Genomic DNA, 24,411 nt, shown 5'->3' on the forward strand with positions numbered 1-24,411 from the left:
AATATTCTCCTTGCCTGGGTGCTCACTGTGTGCTTTTGTAAAAACACCATATTGGAGCACAGCCATGGCCAGAGTAGATGTACTGTCTGCGGCTGATCCCACTGCAGTGGCACAGTTGAAGAGCTGCACCAGACAGGGTGCCCTCGAGGCCCCAGCCAGCCACTTCTCTGCTTGGCCATTCCTGTGTGGTTAAGGACGACTGAAGTCTTTCCAGTTTCTGTTGTTGTAAGTAACGCTGTGGTGAACATCTGTGTGCGCATTTCATATTTTAGACTACTTCTTTGGCATACAGTATTAGAAGTAGGTTTGTGATCAGTGAGCCTTGTTTTTTTTTTTTTTGTAGACGAGTCTCACTCTGTCACCCAGGTTGGAGTGCAGTGACACGATCTTGGCTCGCTGCAACCTCTGCCTCCCAGGTTCAAGCAATTCTCCTGCCTCAGCGTTCTGAGTAGCTGGGACGACAGGCACCCACCACCACACCTGGCTAAATTTTTGTATTTTAGTAGAGATGGGGTTTCACCATGTTGCCCAGGCTGGTCTAGAACTCCTGAGCTCAGGCAGTCTGCCTGCCTCTGCCTCCCAAGAGCCTTCTTCTTTTAACAGCTAATTAATTGGGGTGATGGAGAAGTTGTGCCAAGCCTGGGAAGCAGAATGCTCAAGAAAGGAATGGAGCCTCTGAAATTTAAACCACGAGGTGTTTAGAGAGGCATTAGAAAAGGAGACACTTCTAAATGTGGGCATGAGACTTGACTGCAGTGCATGTCATGGCCAGGGCTGCTCCCGCCTGGACTGCAGGTTAGGTTCTGCCCAACCCAGGTGGACGGGACTGCCTTGTTAGTGTGGCTTGACTGATTGTCCAAAGAGAAGTGTGCATGAGTCCCGTTTCAGTAGATGTGAAGTCATTTAGACAAATTCATGTGTTCCTTTTCTTCCCTTTGAAGGTTCTCGAGTATGGCAAGGAGGCTGTCTCTGTCTAGATTCTAGCCCCAAATCGTGCCTTTAAGCTGTTTGTTGGGCTTGGAGGACCTGCGATTCCTGGAACATTTTCAGAATCAGCAACCATTGCTGATTCTTGCCTGAAACAGTTACTCCTGTGGTGTGGCCCTTCCTCCTTGTTGAGACTGTAGCCTCTGTAAGAGGGTCTGGCTACCCGGGAGAAGGAGACATCGTTGTCCATAAAAAGCAGAGGAGGAGGTCCTGGTTAATGACCCACCCTTTTGCTTTACTCAAGCAATTTATTTTGTTTCCTTCCCATTGGGTTAAGCTGCCCATTGGAGTTTTTCTGCCAGGCAGATGCTTGTTTTGAGAGGTTCTGGAATGCTGAATTAGTAATAATAATTAATAATAGGCTGTTTTGACCACGTAATGCTTTCTGCTGTGGGTTTTCTGTATCTGAGTATGTTTATGAGAGAGAGCAAGGGCAAGAGAGAGGACATGGTTTTGTTTTTGTTTTTGTTTTGAGACGGAGTTTCACTCTTCTTGCCCAGGCTGGAGCGCAGTGGCACAATCTCGGCTCACTACAACCTCTGCCTCCCAGGTTAAAGTGATTCTTCTGCCTCAGCCTCCCCAGTAGCTGGGACTATAGGTTCCCGCCACCACACCCAGCTAATTTTTGTGTTTTTAGTAGAGACCAAGTTTCACCAAGTGGGTCAGGCTGGTCTCGAACTCCTGACCTCAGGTGATCCACCTGCTTCGGCCTCCCAAAGTGCTGGGATGACAGGCGTGAGCCATGACACTGGGCCCAACGCGTTTTATTTCTGCATTGTATGTCTCGCCAAAGCTAGGTGGGCCTCTGGTGGGGTCTTGATGTATGGCTGACTGGCCAGTGGCAGTGTGACCGTGAACCCTCGAGCTGTGGGGTGACAGTGGCTGGGCACAGGCCTCTGAGGAGTGTGACTCCCTACTTGTTGTCATGGCCACTGCTGCCTTTTTGATGCCTCCCTGGGAGGGGTGCAGCAAGGCTGGCTGGGGCCCAACTGGATGCAGGGATCCCTCTGCCATCACTGGGCCTTAGTTGGTCACCCTAATTTGGGCAGTGCTGGGCACGCTCAGACTGGCCCCTGTCCAGTTATGGCATGTTTAGACTTCTCCCTGTAGCCAGGGAGGGCATTCACCTGTGGCAGGGCACTTGCCTCCTTCCTCTCAGTCCCCTTCCATTTCAGTGGCAGGTCTGCACAGACCCATCCCTGACTTCATTTCATGTTCCTATTCCTGCTTACAGCCGTCTATTGTCCATGCTTGTTTTTTCTGTACAGTTCTTGATTTCCCACCTGACAGCCACACAGCCAGCATCCTGTGCTTCCTTCTCACTGTCTGCGGAATGGCTGCAGCTTTAGCTCTGGCCTCTGTGCTTCGTGGTGCTCCCCTTTTCTGTCCCCACCTATGCCTTCCCCATCTCTGTGCAGGCAGCTGGGGGCATCCTCGACCTGTTACCATCTCCTTGACTCTGTGGACACTGCAGATTTCTATCCCTTCACCCCAGACAGCTTTCTGATACTTTCAGTCCTGCCTGTCTTTTGTTGTCGTTGCTGTTAGTATCTATATATCTGGTTCCTGACCCAGGACAGAGCATTCTCGCCACACTGGGAATACGGAAAAGCTTCTCCCCAGTGGGGCTTGCAGCCTTGAAGACATGTGGCAGGTGCAACACAGATGCCCCAGGACTTTAGGAGGCAGCAGAGGCTAAGAACATGTGAGCAGGAAGCCTGGAACCTGGGTTCTCAGAGAACCTCTGAGCAGATGGCCTACCAGTGACATGCAGAGGCCATCAGTTTGCTTCATCATGGTTCTCACTGAGGCCCAGGGAACGTGGGGAGGGCTGGGCCTGCCTGGGCCCTGGAGGAAGGCGCTTCACACTCTCCTTCACCTTTTTATGCTTTACTTGCCATTCCTTTTGAAAAACAATGAACTAGTTTTACTTTTTCTAAAGTTTTTAATTTTTCATTTTATTTTTGCACAAGGGCCAGCCTTCCAGCCCCACCCTCCAGCCCACAGCAACTTCTCTCTTCACCTCCCTCAGCCCCTGTGTTGCCGGGAGTTACAGACCCTAAAATGTGTAAATGTGTCCACCACAATGCTACTTCTCCGCCACCCAGCTCACCTTACAGTTCCCCAGCTGCCAAGAGGCCTCTGAGGTAGACAGGGTTGGGGGTGAGCACCCCAACAGTCCCCAGGTTCCAATTTCCTTGAGGTCCCTAGTTACTGCCCCTTGGCCCCCATCGTCATGTTTTTTGTTTTTTTAATTTAAAAGACATAATTTTTTTTTTAGTTAGTCTTGCTTTGTCACCCAGGCTGGAATGCAGGAGTGCCATCTTAGCTCACTACAGCCTTGACCTCCTGGGCTCAAGTGATGATCCTCCTGCCTCAGCCTTTTAAGTAGCTAGGACTACAGGCATGTTGCACCATGCCTGACTAATTTTTAGGTTTTTTGTGGAGATAGGGTCTTGCTATGTTGCCCAAACTGGTCTCAAACTCCTGGGCTCAAGCAGTTCTCCTGCCTCAGCCTCCCAAAGTGTTGGGATTACAGGCGTGAGCCACCACCTTGCTGCCTTAACTTTTCATTTTGAAACATTTCAGACCTTTAAAGAGTTGCAAAAAACGGCACAAAGCAGGTCCCCTCCACCCTGCCTCCACAGCATTAGGGCAGCCACCCTGTGAGGATACGAGCACAGACACGGCAGGCGGGATTCAGATTACCAAGGGTCCCACTCATGTCCAGTCTGGTCTGGATGCTGCACTGCACTCAGCTGCCCTAACTCCTCAGTCTCATGTAACCTGGGACAGCTTCTGGGTTTTTGTTTGTTTGCATGGTTTTTGTCTTTGATGATCTCGATACTTGTGGAGACTCACAGCCTGTTGGTTGATCGAGTGTCCCTTGTGTCAGTTAGGACTGATCTGCAGTTTCCTCATGATTCTGTCTTTTTTTACATATTTCCATCAAGAATTCCACAACAGCGATACCACGTCCTCCTTGGCACATCCATTGGCTGGCCCGTGGTGATCTTTCCGCCTCTGTCCTGGTGGTGGTTTGCCTTGCTTGCTGCACTCAGGTGGCATCCACCAGGTCTCACCACGGTGGGTCATGGCTTGCCTTTGAAGCTATGTAAATACCGTGTTTTTCATCATTCTTTGCTCCCACTGATTTTAGCAACCATTGCTATCTCTTCCCTGAAGCAGTTGTTACTGTAGTGTTTGCTCACAATGAGGACCTTCTGTTTCCGTTATTCTTTCTACATTTGCTCATTGGGAGTCCTGTGCCAAGAAGAGTGTGCCTTCTCCCCCACACGTGTAGTTATTCTGTTACTTACACTCATATAGACTTGGGGATGTTGGGTTTATTCTGGGGATCATAATCCATCATGCCATTGTTGGCTTTCTGGCCCTATTAGTTCCCCACTTGGCCACTGGGAGTCTCAGGCTGGCTCCTGCATCCTCTCCACATGTCCCTGTTGCCCGTCAGTGTGTTTTTATTTGCTGGTGCCGCCAGGCATTCCAGACACCGTGGCTGCTCACAGCTTTGCAGTCAGCTGTTTTTCCTGGGAGCCCTGCTTCCCTTTGCAAAGTGATATTTAGAGACCAAGACCTTGGCACTAGGAGTGCTTGTCACTGCTGAGCCCTTCTAGTACTTCAGGAGCTTGACTTTGATGAGGTGATCAAACGCTCGGTTCTCTGTGGCAGTGGTTGAAACAGCACTGAGGTGACGCTGTTCTCTGGAACACAAGTTCTCTTCTGAAAATCTAAGTCACGCTCAGCTTTTGCACAGAAGCTTCAAAGAAGGGTTGGCCTCCAGGTATAATCAGTATATTCTGTGTGGTTCACTTACTAATGTTCACATTTGCTGTCCTTGTTTGAATATGGACTCTGTTTTTTAGGATTGAAGTAGTGAGGGTGTTTCTGATCTGTTCTTCAAGGTGCCGTAACTGCTACATGGCTTCTCTTGTCTTCCAGAGCCTTTCTTCATGGAAGTGTCTCATTTCACAGTCTCTGAAGAACTCTAGCCACTAAGCCATTTGTCCAAGTGCTGAGCTTTATGCTTCTCCTGTCTGGGGTACTTGCCTCTTTGGTATCCATGTGCTCTGATTGTTCCGTAACTGGTTCCACTGCTCCTTTATCCTGATTAAAACCTAAGGTTCCAGGGACTCAAAGTTGAAGTTCCTACACAGAGAAGAGCTGGGAAGGGCAGCTTGCTTGTTCATGGCCTGCCTCTTTTCTTCTTCCTGGGAGCCTTGGAAAGTGTCCACCTCGCACAGAAAGCTGCATTGTTTTAACCCCTCCACTTTTATCATGGAATTATTTTCCAGCATGGGAAGGACTTTGAAGCGATTCAGAACAACATTGCACTGAAGTACAAGAAGAAAGGCAAGCCAGCGAGCATGGTGAAGAACAAGGAGCAGGTCCGCCACTTCTACTACCGCACCTGGCACAAGATCACCAAATACATCGACTTTGACCACGGTGAGTGTGCCACGGACCAGGCTCAGGGGTGCGCACCGGCAGGGCCAGCTTTCATTCGGAGTACAGCTTCCAGCAGGCCTGCCGGACCTGCTCTCGGGCATTTTCTCACCAGCTGCTTGGCTCCTTGCCTTGTGGCGTTTGGCTGATCGTGTGCCGTCTGACTGGGTCAGACCAAATTGCCAGGAAGCAGCCCACATCCTAGGCTCCGGGGTTCTTTCCACTGCTTTTCTGAGCTGTGGTTTGTGTGTTTCCAGTGACTGAGTGTGCATGGGTTCTGGGTCCCTCGCTTACCTGGAGCCTGTGGTCTCCACTGCAAATGATGGCACTGTGGTCCAGCGAGGGGCTTGGGCCGTAGGCACCGTGCCTGGCTCTGGTCTTCCTGGGGGACGGCCAGCCTTCCCAGGTTTCTTGCTGTCTATACTGGGACCCAGGTCTGTTCAGGCCCTTCTTCATTCACGGGACCAAGTCATCCCCAGGTATGATTCTGGCTCTGGCTCAGAGCACCCTTTGGCTGCTGTTGGCTTCTCCAGGCAATGCTTTGTCCATCACCATCTCTGCCTTCAGGAGACTCAGCCACCTCCTGCCTGTGCCTGTCAGAACCACCTCTCCAGCAGCATCACTGTGCTGGGCCCTGCTCTTCCTGCAGCTTCATGCACAGCATGGTCTGTCCAGATGCACCCCCGGGGCTCCCCGCTGCCTTCTGACCCTTCTTTCAGATGTCTTGTGTTCCGACGCAGGGTACCTGGACCGTGGCTATGCCGCCATTCCTTGTGCCCTTGCCTGTGCCTCGTGGTGACCTAAAGTCCCTCACCTTGGCCATTCCCTGTTGTGTCCTCTGGGCAGATTATGGTATCTTGACCATGGTGCGTTGGCATTGCCCAGAGCTTTGGGAAGAGCCAGTAGCCAGTACCCAGCTCCCCTGTCTGACTGGGGCAGATCCCTGAGGGCCACAGATAGCCCCTGCCCACTGTGCGACTTCTCCACTGAAGAACCTCCGCTGGGCGTTGTCGCTATTTCTGGAGCTTCATGGAAACAACTGTTGGTCTCTGCAGGTTAGGGGCGCCCCTTGATTCAGGTTTGCTGCCAATGCAGCTTTGTTTGTTTGCTTTTGTATCTATGTGACCATTAACATAAGATTTTCTGCTGACTTCACTTGTTTATGGTACATTACCTCCATTTTGTCCTGTATTTGCTACCTGTGCTGGTCTTCTCATGTCCAGCTCACTTGTTTGTTTGGAATCTCAGCACTGATCGGATCCTGTCACCCAAGGCTGTTGTGATTAATGTCAGGTTGTGGTGAGTGGCCTCTTGCCTTCCACAATGGCACGCAGCACTGAGTTTTCACTGTCGGCCTCTTTCTGTGTCAGCTGTCCTTTGCACTCTTCGTTATTGCCTTTGTGAAAGTCAGCCCATGAGAGCGGATCCACCATCCACAATGGCTGGTCTTGAAAAGCTCTGTGCAGAGGAAGCTGGCCAGCAGTGGAGGGGACTGGGCGGCTGTTTGGTAGACGAGGTATAGAGAGAGGGATGGGACTCCAGGAGATTCAGTCCAGAGTGCTTTGCATGAACCACCTGCGGGCAGCATGGGCAGCATCTTTGGACCCTCAGGCTCCCGGCATAGACTCATCTGTTCTGAGGTTCAAGTGCACATTCTACCTGCCCACCCAGACTCTCTCCCATGTCAATTTCAGAAGGCAGTCAAAGCAAATGTTTCTTGTCTATTTTTGTTACCTTTCCCCGTTGTACACTCCTAAACCTAAACTTACCTGACATGTGGAAGTGTCATTCCTCTTTGGCCCTTCTCTCCGTCTAGGGTGAAGGGATTTTAAATGCTCCCTCACACCTCTGTGGGGGTCATACCTAACACAGGTCCTTTCCCCTTCTCCATGTGGATCCCTGTGCTTCCCTCCCTCCCTGTTTTGTTTCACAAACTTAGTAAGTTTGGATGAAGTGAGTGTGGTTCGTGTCCCTGAGGGTGGAACAAAACATGAGGTGCCACCTAGGAGGCCGTGGGGTCAGGCAGGGCACCAAGGACACCTCCCAGAACCCCTGCTTTTTCCCGGGGTCCCACCTGCCTGGGGGCCCCTTGTCTGCACTGTCTTGCTCCTGGTGCTACTTTCTTCTCTCTTTCTGGGTTGTGGGTTTTTTTCTTTTTGCCATTTCAAATAGTGGACTTTTAAAAATATATTTTAGAAATTGGGATATTATTCACCCGTTTAAAGTGTACAACTTAGTGGTTCTTAATATAAAGTTATGCAGCCATGGTCTCTCTGTAGTCGCAGAATGCGTCCATTGCACCAGAAGGAAACCCTTTGCTGGACGCTGTCAGTTTACTTCCTGTTTCTCTGGACGTTTCATAGAAATGGGATCATGTGCTGCGTGTCCTTCTGTGCCTGGCTCCCTTCACTCAACATAGGGTTTCGGGGTTTGTCTGTGTTGTAGCATTTGCCAGTCCTTTTTATGGCTGGGTAGTCTTCCATTGGGTGGATGGCCACATTTTGCTTGTCTACCGAATAGTGGATCTTAAAACTTCTTGAGTCATGGTCTCCTTAAAGAAAGTCTGATGAGGCCGGGTGCAGTGGCTCACACTTGTAGTCCTTTTCCTGCCTGGCCCCAGGCTGTACAGATCTGTCCCGGGAGGGCACAGGTGAGTCAGGAAGGCAGCATCCTGGGTTGCAGGGCTGCTGGCCTCACCTATGTGCAGAGATGGATGACAGGGTTAGTGCCGGTCACATCCACCGCCTCCACAAGAAACAGCTGTTTGGAGTGTTCTGTTTTCTCCTCCGGGGGACGTTTCTTGGGCCTATTAGGAGTAAATTTCTAACTCTCCACTTTGGTTTGTTTAACTTTCTGTTTTGAAAATTGCAAACACAGCACCGTGTTCTCTACACCCTGCCCAGTGTCCCCTGTGGTTGACAGCCTGCGTGACTAAGGTACAGGGAGCAGATAGAAGAAACCGCGTGAGCCCGGTGTGGCTCCCAGGGCCGAGCTGCACAGCACCTCCCTGCATTCCCCTCTCTAAAGCTGCCTTTTCTTCTGTCTCTCAGTGTTCTCTCGAGGCCTGAAGAAGTCTTCCCAGGAGCTGTATGGCCTGATCTGCTATGGCGAGCTGCGCAAGAAGATTGGGGGCTGTGAGTATGCTGCCTACCTGTGGGGTTGCCCGCAGCTCCTCCCATCCTTGTCACCTTTGGGCTTTAGTGCCCAGAGTTACTTCTGTTTTCCCTCTGACTTTTATTCTGAAAAAATGTTAATAATAGAAGAGGTGAAGACTATGATGGCTGCCATGCTCTTTGGCTTAGATGGACCTGCTGTCACTGACACTGGTTACGTTTGTTCTCTTGCCCGCTCTGTGCACATGCACCCATGGCTGATGGCTGCCATGCTCTTTGGCTTAGATGGACCTGTTGCTGACATTAGCCATGTTTGCTGTCTTTCTCCATGCTCATGTGCTTGCATGCACACACGTGTTCACTTGCTCTGCACCGCACTCGACTGTAAGATGTCGTGCAAGCCTGGAATACCTCCGCCGGCATCTCCTCAGAGCATGTTCTCCTGCCTAGCCTTGATGCCATGGTCACACCAAGTCTTTTAGCATTTACCAAACAGATGCAGTAATCGTCCCTAATTTCTAGCCCATATTCAGATTTTCTAAAACATCCCAAAATATCAGTCAGGTCTTCTGTCCAGGGCCATTGCCTTGCATGTAACTGTGGAGTCTTCCTTGGGTGTCTTTGACCTAGGGTGGCTGTACTGCATGGGCTTCTGAAACATTGCATTGGAACGCACCCAGGCTGTCCTCACGCAGGGCCTCGCTTGGATTTGCTCTGATTGTCTCCTTGGGACCAGATAGCCTTTAGACGTTTTTGACACGTCCTCTAGGTAGGGACATTGTTGTCTTTTCAGGCGCTTGTGCCCAGCGCCCCTCAGTCTTGCCTCTTCTGCCTGACTCCAGAAAAGAGAGCACACTTGGGCTGTCCAATGGCACTCTAGGGGTGCACACCCACGGAGCTGCTTCACAGGTTCAGTGGGATACTGAACTCAGGGCGGGTGGTGGGACTGACAGGACAGATAAAGAGCAGTCGCTCTGTGTGTGCCCCGCCTGTACCGTACTCTGCCCCCTTGTTGCCTCTCCATGCCTTGCTGTGTCCTGTGGGGTGGCTGCTGCGAGCCAGTGTGGCATTTGTGTGTGGGAGGCCCTGCCCTCCTGCACTTCCCCACCGGGTATGTCCCCTCTGGGCCCAGCCACACCTTCTCGAGCCTACGTGTCCCAGCCCTCAGCTCCAGCACCCACATGTTTCATGTTCTTTGGCCCTCGTGTTCCAGCTTCTCATGCCCATTCCTGCTGCCTCTCATCTGCTCTCTCTCAGCCTCGGGAAGCATCCCAGGCCCCAAGGAGTTTACGCCACAGCTCTCCCAGCTCTCATCTTCCCTAAGGAAAGGAAAACCCTGCCTTGACCATGTGTTCCCACTGAATATTGCCTGGTCCTTCTGCCCACTACTTGTTCCTTGTTCCCTCCATAGAAGCTTCTAGGAGGTGGAGGGTGTCCAGGTTCTTGGCATTTTGAACAAAGAATTAGACAAAATGCACAAAGCAGGGAAAGAATGAAGCAACAAAAGCAGAGATTTATTGAAAAAAACCGACGTACACTCCATGGGGTGGGAATGGACCCAAGCATAGGGGCTCAAGAGCCCTTTTACAGAAGTTTCTGGGGTTTAAATACCCTCTAGAGGTTTCTCATTGGCTATTTGGTGTATACCCCATGTAAACGAAGCAGTGGCCTGCGATCAGAAGCTGAAGTACAAACATTACACCCTATGCAAACGTCTGGCTGTGGAAAGCAACCAATGAGAAGCTAAAGTGGTTACAAAGTTACAGTTCTATGCAAAGGAAGAATTGGCCCCAGTCAGTCTGATTGGTTGCTTACAAAGTTACACTCCTATGTAAATGTTTGATTGGTTGCTTTCTGCTTGCTGCAACCAATCAGAGATAACGTTCAATTTTCCATCTGCCACATAGAAACAAAAGGTAGGGGTTGCAAAAAGGAGGACCTGTCTGGTCCTTTTGTTACTTAGGTGTGAAAAGTTGGGGTTTTCCTTTTGATTTAGTTCTAGGAAGCCAGCATGAATTGGCCTTAGGTTCCCTGCCTCCAGACCCTATTCTCCTGCCTCATGAGGACGCTCAAGTTTCATATAAATAAATGACTCAATTGCTGAGTGAGGGGCACACTTTGCACCCAGGCCTCTGCCCTTCATCCAGGAGCGGGCGAGGTGAGGCAGGGTGACCCCGTGGCATGCCACACCTGGCCAGTTTCCATGACTGGTTCCTTTCTCGGTGCCTCGTCTGGCGACTAGAGCCCTTTCCCATGCTTTTCATTCCTTCCTGAAGTTCTGCTTCCATCTGGCTTTGTTTTCCTTTATCCTGAAAAACGTCCTTTATTTCTTGCCGTGCAGTTGTGCCGGCTGTGAATTCTTATTAGTTATCTGAAAACTCTTTATTTCATTTTCATTCTTAAGAGATGTATTTGCCAGATAGAGAATTCTAATCTGACAGTTTGGTTCTTTTGTCGCAGTGATGCTGTTCACTGCCTCTGGGCTGTGCTGCTCTGATGAGAGGAGTCAGTGGTCATCTGTGTCCTCATTCCTCTGTGTGAGGTTCATTGTCTGCCTCTGGCTGCTTTGTCAGTTTTGTCTTTGGTTTTGGTTTTTAGCCTGCCATTTGTGGAGTTTTTTTTCTGCCAAATATGCAGAAGAATTCAAAGAATTTTATGGTGAACACCCAAGTACCCACCACCTAGTTTCTCCCGTTAATGTACTGTAGTTGCTTTCTCGCACATCTTGAAGATAGTGAAGAGTCCCGAGCAGGTCAGAGGAAGTGGGGCATCTGCTCCAGGAAACTCAGAGGGTGTTGATGTCTTCATTCTGCAGACCCCGGGTGCCCTGGGGGTTGCACACTGTGGGCCAGAGGGTCAACACCGGACACTCAGTACGAGCCCAGCAGGAAGTGTATGCGGGGCAGGTGTGGTGCCTGGCGGAACTAGCCATCGAGCCATGCAGATAGGGATGAGTGGAAGGCCGGCACTGGGAGGACCTAGGAGGGAGCTTTTGGGAGGACAAATCAGCTGGGCAGAGGCCAGGTAGTGGGCCTACCTGAGGAAGGGACCAGGCAGGGGTGTTGCCAGCCTTTCAGGTGAGCAGGGGTGACCAGGGCAGCTGACACGAAGGTGTGGCTTTGAGGGAGGGGCTGCAGCTACTGTAGGGCTGTTATTCCAGAGGAACTTTAATACTCGGTAGTGGCATTTGAGTCTGTATTGAACAGAATTGTATGGGAACTTTGAGTGGCTTTGCTCCTAACTACATCACTGTCTCATTTATTTTTCCATTTAAAGGTATGGATGACAAGAATGCAACAAAGCTGAATGAACTCATTCAGGTTGGGTAAGTCCCAGTTTCCTCGTGAAACGTCACTTAATCCTCTGGGTGCTTGTGTCTGTTCTCTAAAATACAGAAGCTGAAGCTTTCTCAGCGAGGACCTTCTGAGTTAAAACCTCATAACCTCTCAGTCACGTGTTCAGTCCCAACAGAGGGTACTCAGTCCAGGGAGTGGTGACTGTACCCGGGGAGAGAGGGAAGGGCCCTCCCAGGCCTCCTCCTTTCCAAGGGTCTCTGGCTGGGCGTGCTATCTTGATGCAGCTCTCAGGATCCTGCTTTTTGTGCTCCTTTTCCTCCCTCTTTATGGGTGATGTGGGGCTGGTCCCGGCTTCTAGAGCCTGTCCCTTCCATTGCATTTTTGTCGTGTCCTGGGCCACTTCTGACAGCTTCCCTGCCTTTTTATGCCCTGGATGCTCCTGTCTCCAACTGGCTGCTGTCCTCCCCTCACGACTCCCAGAGGGCATGTGCTCTCCTGGCCACACAAACACCTGGGCCCCTGATGGTCCAGTTGACATCTGTCCAGTTGCTGCTGCTGGTCTGCACTCCAGGACGGGGCCCAGGCATCCCACTCCACAGCCTGGGGGGTTCTGCGTATGTGCATTTTGTACTTGGTGTGGGTCCTCTTTGGTGGCCCTCCTGTCTTAAATCTGTCTTGCCCACTGACCACACCGGGCTGGCTGCTCCCAGTTTGCTGAACCCCAGACATTGGGTCTGCACAGCCGTTTCCGATCCTTGTGGGTGTGCCACCTGCTCCCCAGAGCCCTGCCCTTGGAGCCACTCCTGAACAGTCCTTACCCATCTCTCTTCTGTCTGCAGCACCTCACCCTTGAACCTCTGGTTGCTTTTCCCCTTGGCCCTTCTCCTCCCCCAGACTTGTGTCTGATGACCTGGAAGCCCTCCCTGCCCCAGTGGGAGCAGTGCCTGCTGGGCCAGCACAGGGCTTTTCCTGCATTCCCAGCACAGCAGGTGTTAGGCATGATTCCCAGGCTCTGTGTGAGCTGCCACCATCCTGGAGCCAGCAACTGTAACTGGGTTGTAGGCATCATTACCATGGGAAAGACCTGTGATTGACCACAGCCACCAGAAAGCACAGGTTGCCCCAACACTGAACGTACTTCCCAGATTGGGTCTAGGGTACAGCCAGGGGCCACTGGCCATGCTCACTGCCCTGCCCAGGCACCCCTCCCAGCTTCAGAACCCTGCTTCCTTCCCACTCTCGCTCTTGCTCCACCTCCTTCAGGCGATATCTGGCTTATCCAGAGCAGTGCTTGGCACGTCGGAGGAACCTTCTTGAGAAGCCTTAAGATCCAGGGCTTAGGTGATTTCTGATGTCACCTTCTGACCAATAGGCAAGGGACTGTCCCATGAGGGAAAACACTGCCCCAGGATCCGAACTTGGGGCAAATCTTCCTTTGTCTTTTATTTCAGTTCTTCCAGGATTCATGGGGTAAAGCCAGAGTTCTGGGCTCTTTGCTCTGTGCTTGAGGATGGTGCAGGGTGGCCTGTCCGATGAGTGTTCCTTCTGCCGTAGCACAAACATCCTGCTCAGTAGGGACGCAAGGGGCGCCTGCAGTGCCATCTGCATGAGAACTTATTTAAGAAATAGATTCCATTTGATGACATGGGCACAGGCAGTTTCCAGGGACCAGAGACCCTTGACAAACAAATGCAGCCAGTAGCTTTGTTGAGATCTTGGGCCTTTTAAAAAAACCCAAGGAAAGAAAAGAGAAGGAAATGATTGCAAAGGGTATTCTAGGTGTAACTGGGGGGCTTTGATTATGGGCTGCATGATAGAGTGTAGATATCTGAGTGATGACAGGGTCGTGGCTTGCAGGACTGGAGATGCTCGCTAAAGTGTGCAGAGGGGAAGTGCCTTCTGGTGTAAAGAACCTTCAGGTTGGCTGGGCGAGGTGGCTCACACCTGTAATCCCAGCTCTTTGGGAGGCTGAGGTGGGTGGATCATGAGGTCAGGAGTTCGAAACCAGCATGGTCAACATAGTGAAACACCATCTCTGCTAAAAATACAAAAATTAGCTGGGTGTGGTGGCGTGCGCCTGTAATCCCATCTACTCGGCAGGAGACTCTCTTGAACACGGGAGGTGGAGGTTGCAGAGTCGAGATTGCACCACTGCACTCCAGTCTGGGCGACAGAGGAGTACTCCCTCTCGGGGGGAAAAAAAACTCTCACGTGCTTCTGCCAAGTGAAGGGCAGGGAGCAGGAATGGGTCTGTGCCCTGTCTGTTCTCAGTGTCACGTGCAGCAGCGCCCCTCCCACCTCATCCTCCCGGGCAGCAGGTGTGTGGACAGTAGCATTGAAACGTGTCGTGAGCTTATGCATGCTCAACAGCTTGGTGCCATTTACAGTCGTACCATCTGCCATTCTGAAAACCAAACGAAGAGGGAGCCTGGCGTGTGTCCACAGCTCCTCCAGGCCGAGTCTTGGGCCTGTTGGTGAGGACGCAGTATGACTGAGTTCGGCTGTTGTTCTCTGCTGTGCTTCCACAGTGGAGGGGCCCTGAGATGACATTGAGGGTGGTCCCGGGAGGTGGATCTTGTTAGCAGGATGGCAAGATTGATTGCCCTTTAAAGCCAGTGTCGAGGTAGCCCACCTGGCATACTCCAGTTTGTCTGGAAAACCCTGAGCAGGTGGCAAAAGAGTGAGCTCAGATGTGGGTGCTGATGGAGAATTTGCCTGAGTAGACAGGGATTTGGCAAATTGCCGGTGAAGGCAGTGCCAGCTTCTGGACTGAGGGCTGGGTGAGGCCTCAGCAAGAGTGAGAGCCAGCACTAAGGGACCTGACCGCGCTCACCTGACTCTCTGGGTCCCAGCCTTACCTGTCGAGTTGTCATCCTCCAGAGAGGTGTGAGGAACGGAGAAGAGGTTTGGAGCAGCGTGGTACCAGCAAGGAAAGATTTCTGTCTGCACCCATGGAGAGATCTGAGGCAGAAGGGCTGCTGAAGTGTATGTTCATTGGCTCTAGAAATGCCTGGGTGCCTGTGTGTGCCTGGCACAAGAATGGGTGCTGGTTTTGCAGTGGTGGCAGCTGTTCTGCGGCAGCTGACGTAGGTCCATTGAGCAGGTCACCTTTGCGTGCTGTGTAGACATGTACAGTAACTGGGGATGAAAGTTACCATGAAATTGACATGGCAAATGGATGCAGACATGGCAGCTGGCAGGAAGGGAACCTGCCTAGGACATCTAGGGAAGGCTTTTCCAAGATGGTGGCTAAGGTCTTAAAGAGGCCAGTGGGGGCCACACAAAGAGTTGGGGAACCACCTGGCCCAGGGAAAGGAAGGTGGGAAGGAAAAACTGGGCTGTAGAAGCCTCATGAGGGGATTGGAGGGGAGGGGAGGAGGAAGTTGCAGAGCTAAGGCTGCAGGGCTGGGCCCGGCCTGACTCTGAGCACACGAGGGGTTCCAGCAGCTCCCACTGTGTCTCAGGAAGGTAGTGGAGAGTTTTGCAGCAGGAAAGCCCCTCGTTGTGGGTAAAGTCATGCCTCTTGTTCCCTGTGGAGAAGAGATGCGGGGGTAGTGTTGGAGGTGGTGTGGTGTGTACATTCTTTTTTCCTTTTTTTAATAGAGGCAGTGTTTTGATGTGTTGCCCAGGCTGATCTCAAACTCCTGGGCTCAAGTTATCCTCCCACCTTGGCCTTCCAAAGCAGTGATACTACAGGCATGATCCTCTGTACCCGACCCATTTTTTGCTTTAATATTTTAATGTGGTTTTTTTTGTGCTTTTTGTCATACAGTTTTACAAGTTTGTTTTAAAATATTTTATTTTATTTTATTTTATTTATTTATTTTTTTTAAAGAGAAAGAGAGAGAGAGAATGGGGAGGAGGAAAAAGGAAAAGAAAGAGGGAGAGAGAATGGGAGTATTGCTTTCTTGCCCAGGCTAGAATGCAATTTAGTAATGGGTATTGAAAACCTCTTGTATACTGATAATTATACTTAATGATGTAGTCAGGAAGAAATAAGGGAAGAAGATAACAAACAAACAGCCAACCAATATTTCATTTAAACCTATGAAATGCTATGCGATTACTGAGGAGTGATTTACTTCCAATTATATAGTCACTTTTGGAATAGGTGTGAGGTGGTAATGTATGTTTTGTGTATTTGAAGTGGAGAGTTCTATAAATGTTTATTAAGTTTACTTGTTCTGGGTCTGAGTTCAAGTCCTGAATATCCTTGTTAATTTTCTATCTCGTTGATCTATAGAATCGTTAGCTCTTCTTGTTACATTGATCCTTTTGCCATTATGTAATGTCCTTCTTTGCCTCTTTTGCTCTTTGTTGCTTTAAAGTCTACTTTATCAGAGGCGAGAATTGCATCTCCTACTTTTTGTTTATTTGTTTATTTTTACTCCCTGGTTGGTAAATCTTCCTCCTTCTCTCTGAGTCTTTGTGTATTGTTGCATGTAAGATGGGTCTGGATGCAGCATACTGATGGGTTTTGGCTTTTTATCCAATTGAAATATATATAAGTGTAATACTGGTGTTTGATGCTAGCTGGCTGTTTTGCCCATTAGTTGATGTAAATTTTTCATTGTATTAATGTTCTTTGCTTTTTGATATATTTTTGGAAAGGCTGATATTGGTTGTTCCTTTATATGTATAGTGCTTCTTTCAAAAATATTTTATTTTTTAGAGCAGTTTTAAGTTTACAGAAATATTATGTACAGAGCTACGCCCGCCTCCCCCACCGCCCCACACATGATTTCCCATTATTAACACTTTGTTGATTTGTTTTGTTTTGTTTTGTTTTGTTTTGTTTTGTTTGAGATGCAGTCTTGCTCTGTCGCCCAGGCTGGAGTGCAGCGGCGCAGTCTTGGCTCACCGCAACCTCCTTCTCCTGGGTTGAAGCAGTTCTCCTGCCTCTGCCACCCGAGTAGCTGGATTAACAGGTGCCCACCACCACACCTGTCTAATTCTTTGTATTTTTAGTAGAGATGGGGTTTCACCATGTTGGCCAGACTGGTTTCTAACTTCCAACCTCAGGTGATCCTCCCGCCTTGGCCTCTCAAAATGCTGGGATTACAGGTGTTATTAACACTTTGCATTGGTATGGTCCTTTTATCACAATTTGTGAGCCTTTCTTGACCCTTCCTCATCACCCAGAGTTCATAGTTTACTTACAGGCCCATTCAGCATTGTGTCATCTATGAGTTTGGACACGTGTAATGAAACGTGGGTATCACACAGGGGCACTTCACTGCCCTGAACACCCTGTGCTCTGCCTGTCACTTCCTAGTGCCCCCAGTAGGCACTGATCTTTCCTCTCTCTCTAGCTGCGCTTTTCCTAGAGTGGTGTCGTCACACTGGAATCATCCTGGGCTTAGTCTTTGTAGATTGGCCTCTTCACTTACAGTCCCGGAAGTTTTAAGAAATTCATGGAGTTGTGTAGCTGCCACCACTGTCAAGATGTAGAACACTGCCAGATCCCCTTCTGTCTGTCCCCCATACCTTGCCCCAACCTCTGCACCACTTTCCATTCCCTGTAATTTTGCCTTTTCCAGAAAGCCGTCTAAAGGGGATCATGATATGCAGCCTTCTGAGATGGGCATCCCCACTCAGCATTGTGCCCTTAAGGCTCTTCCATGTTGTCTTGTGGATCTGCAGTTTGTCCCTTTTACCTGCCAAGTTGTGTTCCACGATGTCCACGTGCTGCACTGTGTTACTCCTTCAGAGTGGAGGGGCCCAGGGCTGTTTGCAGTGTTTTAGTGTTGATGAAGAAGTGACCGGGCTTTGCCTCCAGCTTTTTGTGTGAGCGTGATTTTTGGTCCCCAGGAGGAGGAGGTGGGAGTGTGTGTTTTGCTTGACACGGAGCTCCCACACTCTTCCAGGAGAGTTGCAGTTGCTCCCCACACTCCCCGACACTTGGCGTGTTTGGGGGTTGTCTTTCTGAACCACTCTAGTAGGTGTGGAGTGGCATCGTGCTGTGGTTTTGACGCATTTCCCTCATGACTCATGACACCGAGTGTCTTTCTGTGTATCTTTGGTGAAGTGCCTGTTCGTATCTTATGCCTGTTTTCTTCTTCTTGAGTTTAAAGAGTTCTTTGTATATTGTAGATACAAGTCTTCTGTTAGATACGCCATCTGCAAATACTTTCTCCCAGCCTGTGGCCTTTTTGTTCACTTACTGTTTTGCACAGAAGGACAGTCTTTCACTTTGATGAAGTCCAGTCTATCACTGTTTTCTTCTATGGTTTGTGCTTTTAATATGGCATCTAAGAACTCTTTCCCTAACCCGAGGGCACAGAGATGTTCCCCTATGTTTTCTTCTAAAAGTTTTATAGTTTTACGTTTAAATCCATGATCTGCTTTGAATTAACTTTGTGTACCATGTGAAGTTTAGCTGGAGCTTTGCTTTTTGCCTATGGGTGTCAAGGTGTTCTCATGCCATCTGAAAGGACTGTCCATTCTCCATTGAGTGGCCTTTGCACCCTTGTCAAACATCAGTTGACTGTCCCGTGTTGGGTCCATTCTGGACCTTCTGTTCTGTCAACTTTCGTGTTCATTCTTTCACCAGTAGACATTCGCATTTACAAACAGGCAGCCTGTGAAGGTGAGAGTTCGGGAAGGTGAGCGAGGTGCCTGTGGGAGGCTACCCCTGGCTTTCAGCCCAGAAGCAACTGGAGTATTTTACTTCCTGCTGCCCCTACTTCTCGTGCAGACCTGTTTCGATTAACTATGAATCTCCTTGTGGTCATAGAATTGTAAAATTAAAGAGTGAATGAATTTAGAAAAGGTCTAACCTAAAGTGAAATCTTATTACGTTGTTCACAGACCCAGAGGCATAAGTTTAGCATGTGCTTATTAGATTTATCAAGTGGCTTTGCAGAGAATAAAATAAATCTATCAGAAAGGAAAGCCAGGCTCCCGTGTCCATAGAGGAATTACTCTGTTTTCTATTTGTTGAAATGTTGTTCAGCCAGGCGTGGTGGCTAATGCTTGTAATCCCAGCACTTTGGGAAGCCAAGGCAGGCAGATCACCTGAGGCCAGGAGTTGGAGACCAGGCAGGCCAACATGGTGAAATCAATCTGTACTAAAAATACAAAAATTAGCTGGGTGTGGTGGTACATGCCTGTAGTCCCAGCTACTCAAGAGGCTGAGGCATGAGAATCGCTTGAACCCAGGAGGCAGAGGTTATAGTAAGCTGAAATCGTGCCACTGCATTCCAGCCTGGGTGACAGAGTGAAAGACTCTGCCTTAAAATAAAAAATAAAAAAAAAAAGCTACTCATGGAGGGGTGTAAATAGAGCCTCTGTTGATGGCTCACATAGAGGCCAGCTGGGGATTCTTCTATACATAGCACCTCTTAAACCCCTGTGTCGGGCCTGTCTGGGAAGTCATGGCCCAGCTTCCGGGCTGGTGTGAGAGTGGGAAAGTATGGACCACGTCCTGGGACTGCAGCCAAACCTGAGCGCCCTCCTGGCTTTTGCGCTTTAACATGACTCTTCACCTTGTTCAGTGCCATAGCATCTAGTCGGTCATGGGATTTCCATTTGAGAAAAAAGATGGAGGATTGTAATCTCGGAGTGGTTCCATGTGAACGCAGAAGGGTGCACTCATTTTCACTGAAGGAAAAAAAAGGAAGTTACAGAATAGCAGTTTAACGGAAATTGTGATTATCGAAAACACAGGTGCCACATGACACAGCTCCACCAGCTGTTTAAATCTTGTCTACTACTGTTTTGTTTTGGGGCAGATGGAATAAAAAACGGTCAGCAGAAACGTCCATTTGTTTCCAGAGCACTTAATTGGAGGAGATTGTTTTAGAATTGATTCTGGCTGGGCGCAGGGGCTCATTCTTGTAATCCCAGCAGTTTGGGAGACTGAGGCAGGCAGATCACTTTTGAGATCAGGAGATTGAGACCAGCCTGGCCAACATGGAGAAACCCTGTCTCTACTAAAAATACAAAAAATTAGCCAGGCATGGTGATGGGCACCTATAATCCTAGCTACTTGGGAGTCTGAGCCAGAAGAATCACTTGAGCCCAGGAGGCAGAGGTTACAGTGAGCCCAGATCGCGCCATTGCACTTCAACCTGGGCAAAAAGAACAAAACTCTTTCTCAACCTGATCTTCAGGCTGGTCTCGAACTCCTGACCTCAGGTGATCCACCTGCCTCAGCCTCCCAAAGTGCTGGGATTACAGATGTGAGCCACTGTACCTGGCTTGTGTGGCCTCATAAACACTTGATTAAAGCCTTAGGTTTTTGGGGTGATGGTGAAAGCTACTCTGTGGGGTATTGAGACTATAATGCTGAAATTAGAGCTAGCACCCTTTTAAAAGGAAGGAGGTTGCAGCTTTGTGTACTGGGATATGGAGATTGTGGCGTTGCCCTTTTCTCCTGTCTGAGACTGCCAGAACTGGCTCTTCCAATTAGACGTGCTCAGCGGAGGCTGCTCTTCCAGCCAAACTGCGGGAATCCTCTCCAGAGTCCCTCTCATGCAGCGCTTGCTTCAGACACTTGTTCACATTTTTGATCTCTAATTTTGGTCATCATTGTATTGGAATAAGACTTTTAAAAACGATACAAGTAATGCATAAATATAAGTCTTAAACAGTTTTCAAACAGTACATAGATAAAATATAAGACCCTCTCCACCACCCCATCCTGCTCATCTCTTCTCATCAGAGCTAACCACTTACAGTCATTTTATGTGTATCTTTCTGATTTTTTTTTCTTAGGGAATTTACCTAAGTACCTGTACAGGTATGAATATAGATACATACAGAGATGAATAGGTAATTTTTTACGCGTCTTTAGAATCATGCTATATGTGTTCTGTGGCTTTTCATGGACTATTTCTTAGAAATTGAACAGCACCTCTCCTACCTGACATGTGTGCAACTGGGAGTTGGTGAATTGATAAAATTGGTTAAGACAGAAAATCATAAAAACAAAATCATACACATGCCCCAAGCTTTTTTTTTGAGACAGAGTTTCATTCTCGTTGCCCAGGCTGGAGTGCAATCGTGCGATCTTTGTTCACTGCAACCTCTGCCTCCCTAGTTCAAGTGATTGTACTGCCTCAGCCTCCTGAGTAACTGGGCTACAGGCATGCACCACTCATGCCTGGTTGATTTTGTAATTTTAGTGAAGATGGGGTTTCTCCATGTTGGTCAGGCTGTTCTCAAATTCCTGACCTCACGTAATCCGCCTGCCTTGGCCTCCCAAAGTGCTGGGATTACAGGTGTGAGCCACCGCATCTGGCTGCCCTGAGCATTTTGTAAAACACACAAGCCCATAGTCATTCACCAGCCAGTGGACTGCTGGCCAGAGGCTTTTCTTGACTGGGATCCACTCCTTGGAATTCAAGTTGGTTTTTCTCTTAGAAACTCCTCACAGAGAGGTCACATAGATGTGGACTGAGAAGTCGCAGAGGTAAACTGAGTTCACACAGAGGTCGTGGAGAGGTGGACTCAGGTCACACAGAGATTGTGTAGGGGTGGGTTGAGGTCACACAGAGGTCACAGAATGGTGGACTGAGAAGTCATGGAGAGGAGTACTGAGAGCTTCTGCTCTGAGGGCGCAGGGCAGGAGGACTGTACAGAGCTGGGGCAGTGTAGAGGAGGGCGGCCATCTGAGGGCACCCCAGGACAGTGGCTTTTCCAGGGATGGGACATCAGCTTGTGCCAGGCTGGTCACCAAGGCAGGAGGGCACAGTAGATTTTCTTTAAAAAGCAGGTGTCCCTTGGAGTGTGAAGCATGGTCAGGAAAGCAACAGGATGTGCAGTCAGCACCTCTTGTTTGTAGCCTTGTCCTCCCACTGACTCAGGTGGGCTCCAGAGGCTGGGGTGGATGCTTGGCCAGGCCTCACCTCGCCTGGCCCATGCTTCTCAGCTTGCTGGCCCTTCCATCCTTCCGTTCACTCACAGGCCTCAGTGTTCCTTCAAAACTCTTTTCCCAGGGCTACCACTGTACGTTACAAAGGGCGGAACCTGCGGATCAAAGCGCCCATGTGCCGGGCCCTGAAGAAGCTCTGCGATCCGGATGGTAGGTGAATGGGGCGCTCCCAGGACCAGAGGCGGTGCCTGTGGTGTCTCATTCAGTGATGGGCAGGCTGAGCTACAGGGCCTCTGCTGCAGTTGGTTTGTGTCTGGCCCTGCTTAATCCCAAGGCTGCAAATGGACGACTCTTGAACTTGAAATGCTTCCTGCGTCCACTCAGTCAAGTTGAGCTCAGAGCCATGGTAGCAGTCAGCAGACCAGTTACCTGTTGTCAGGATTGAGTCTCCCATGGCCTCTCTGGACCAGTCTGTTGCTCTGTCTTTGCAAACCCATGAGCGACCACATCAGAGTTTCTTCTTTGCTGAGGTTTCTCTGCTGTCCTTGCCTCTGTTTGTAAGGCGGCCTGCTCACAGCTCTCTGATTTCACTGGTTTGTCCAGCCAAGTGCTTGGTTTTCTACCTTAAGGTCGGTCTGCGCTAAACTTTAATGATTCCTTTCTGTTGCAGGCTTGAGTGATGAAGAGGACCAGAAGCCAGTGCGCCTGCCCCTGAAAGTCCCTATAGAGCTACAGCCACGGAACAACCACGCCTGGGCCCGCGTGCAGAGCCTTGCCCAGAACCCGCGCCTCAGGTAATGAGGCCTTTGGCATGCAGAAGACTCCCAAGTGCTTGAGCAGGACTGGAGGGTATGTGTGTGAGTTTCCCTCAAGGAACTCCCAGGAGAAGCAGGTTCACCCCCGTGCTCTGTCATCACATGAGGACACGGCAGTGTGGAGGGACTGGAGGCCTGGGAGCATTGGGCTGCAGTCCTGCACCTGGGCAGGGATCACCCAGGCCATATGCAGGCCAAGGGAGGATGTCGTGGTGAGAAGAGGAGTGGCTGCAGAGCCTCCCTCTCGTCCCCCAGTAAAGTCCATACGGCTCCTCTCTCTCCCACCCGCTTCTTGGAGACTTGTGGTGTGCATATGCCCAAGGCGCCACATGGGATGGACCCTTTTTGATTTGTACATTTTAAAAAATTGAGGTAGCCAGGCACGGAAGCCCATGCCTGTAATCCCAGTACTTGGGAGTCCGAGGCAGGCAGAGGTCAAGAAATTGAGACTTTCCTGGCCAACGTGGTGAAACTCATTTCTACTAAAAATACAAAATTTGACTGGGCGTGGTGGTGCGCACCTGCAGTCCCAGCTACTCAGGTGGCTGAGACAGGAGAATCACTTGAACCCAGGAGGCGGAGGTTGCAGTGAGCTGAGATCATAAAATGAACTTAGCCATTTTTAAGTGTATAGTTCAGTGGCATTTAACACAGTCACAGAGTTCTGCGGCCAACCCCTCTGTACAATTCCAGAACGTGTTCATCACCCTAGAAGAGTCATCTTGCCCGTTAGCACTCACTCCTCGAATCTCACTGTCCCACGGCTGCTGGCCTCTCCCAGTTCCCTTTGTGTCTCAGTGGCTTTGCCTACTCTGGAGGTTTCATAGAAATGGAATCACACCCAGAGACCTCAGGGCCTGGTGCCTTTCACTGGGCATGATGCTTTCGAGGTTCGCCGTGTTGTAGTATGTGTCAGCGCTTCATTCCTTCTGTTTGTGTATTTTTTCCCTTAGAATTTATTAACACTGTCCAGGCCCACCCTTCTTGAAGCCAGAAGCAGCTTGTAGACTAGGCAGAGGCTGTGTGCCAGTGCCCACACCCTGGCGGAGACCTTGTGCTAGCAGAGAATGCTCAGGATCTCTGTGTTACTTCCATCAGCTCCATGTGAAACTTGGGCACTTGCAGCTAGAAAGGCTGGTTTTTAGCCACGGGAGCCAAGGGCCCTGCGGGTGCCGGCTCTCAAGTGCCACTCTGGAGGTCCCTTGTCTCTTTTGGCGCCATGTTGCTGTAGGCAGCTTCAGGGCTCTTGAGAAGGTTCACTCCCTGTTCTATGAGCCTCACTTCCTCCTGTCTTTCATCTCATTAGGATGATCGTGGAGCTGCATCGAAAGGTCTCCAGCCTCATCGAGTTCTTGAAGCAGAAGTGGGCGCTCCATGAAGTGCGAGTTGTATCCTTTTCCAACTAAAGCAAACCCTCCAGGCTGAACTGCCTCTGCTGCTGGGGGACAGACCATGCTTCCCAGTACCTGTCATTGTCATGGTTCCCATGGGCAGAGCAGCTGTGCTGTGACATGGTGAACATCTGGAACCATAACCTGGAACCCCTTGTTCCCTGGGTGTGGAGCCCCCTCTATGGCCTTGCAGTGCTAGAACTCAGTCACAGCCAGCCCTCTACGATGTCAGTGGCCTATGTCTGGCCCACGGGGTATGGCCAAAGCATTCCTACCAGCAGGTTGAGCCAAACAACCAAGGGTCAGCCCAGCCTTCTTCATGTCCATGGCTGGCTCCCAGCCCTGCCTATTCCCCACGTAGGTGAGGTGTGTGTCAGGTGTGAATTTCCTGAAGGTGCTAAGTTCCCGGATCAGCATTGTTTGGTAGGGGGTATGAGGAAAGCCCTGGGTCAGGGGCATGATCTAAACCCTGGGAGATGCCAGTGGGGAGCATGGCTCATGTCTGTAGCAGTATGCCAGGTGAGCATC

General features: G+C 50.0%; 1 protein-coding gene across 2 annotated transcripts in view; it reads left to right on the forward strand.

Annotated features, from left to right (window-relative positions):
• The window catches only part of CRAMP1 (cramped chromatin regulator homolog 1), a 58,101-nt gene that overhangs the window by 13,454 nt on the left and 20,236 nt on the right, over positions 1 to 24,411 (forward strand). For both annotated transcript variants that reach the window (XM_012441812.2, XM_012441813.2), the window contains 6 exons: positions 5,301 to 5,454; positions 8,502 to 8,585; positions 11,841 to 11,889; positions 21,802 to 21,887; positions 22,348 to 22,471; positions 23,799 to 23,880. In XM_012441812.2, the coding sequence (XP_012297235.2) occupies positions 5,301 to 5,454; positions 8,502 to 8,585; positions 11,841 to 11,889; positions 21,802 to 21,887; positions 22,348 to 22,471; positions 23,799 to 23,880 (579 nt within the window). The remainder of the gene's footprint in view (positions 1 to 5,300; positions 5,455 to 8,501; positions 8,586 to 11,840; positions 11,890 to 21,801; positions 21,888 to 22,347; positions 22,472 to 23,798; positions 23,881 to 24,411) is intronic.

The sequence above is a fragment of the Aotus nancymaae genome, unplaced genomic scaffold (genome assembly GCF_030222135.1).
Source record: "Aotus nancymaae isolate 86718 unplaced genomic scaffold, 86718_ANA_hifiasm-v0.15.2.pri h1tg000049l, whole genome shotgun sequence".
NCBI lineage: Eukaryota > Metazoa > Chordata > Mammalia > Primates > Aotidae > Aotus > Aotus nancymaae.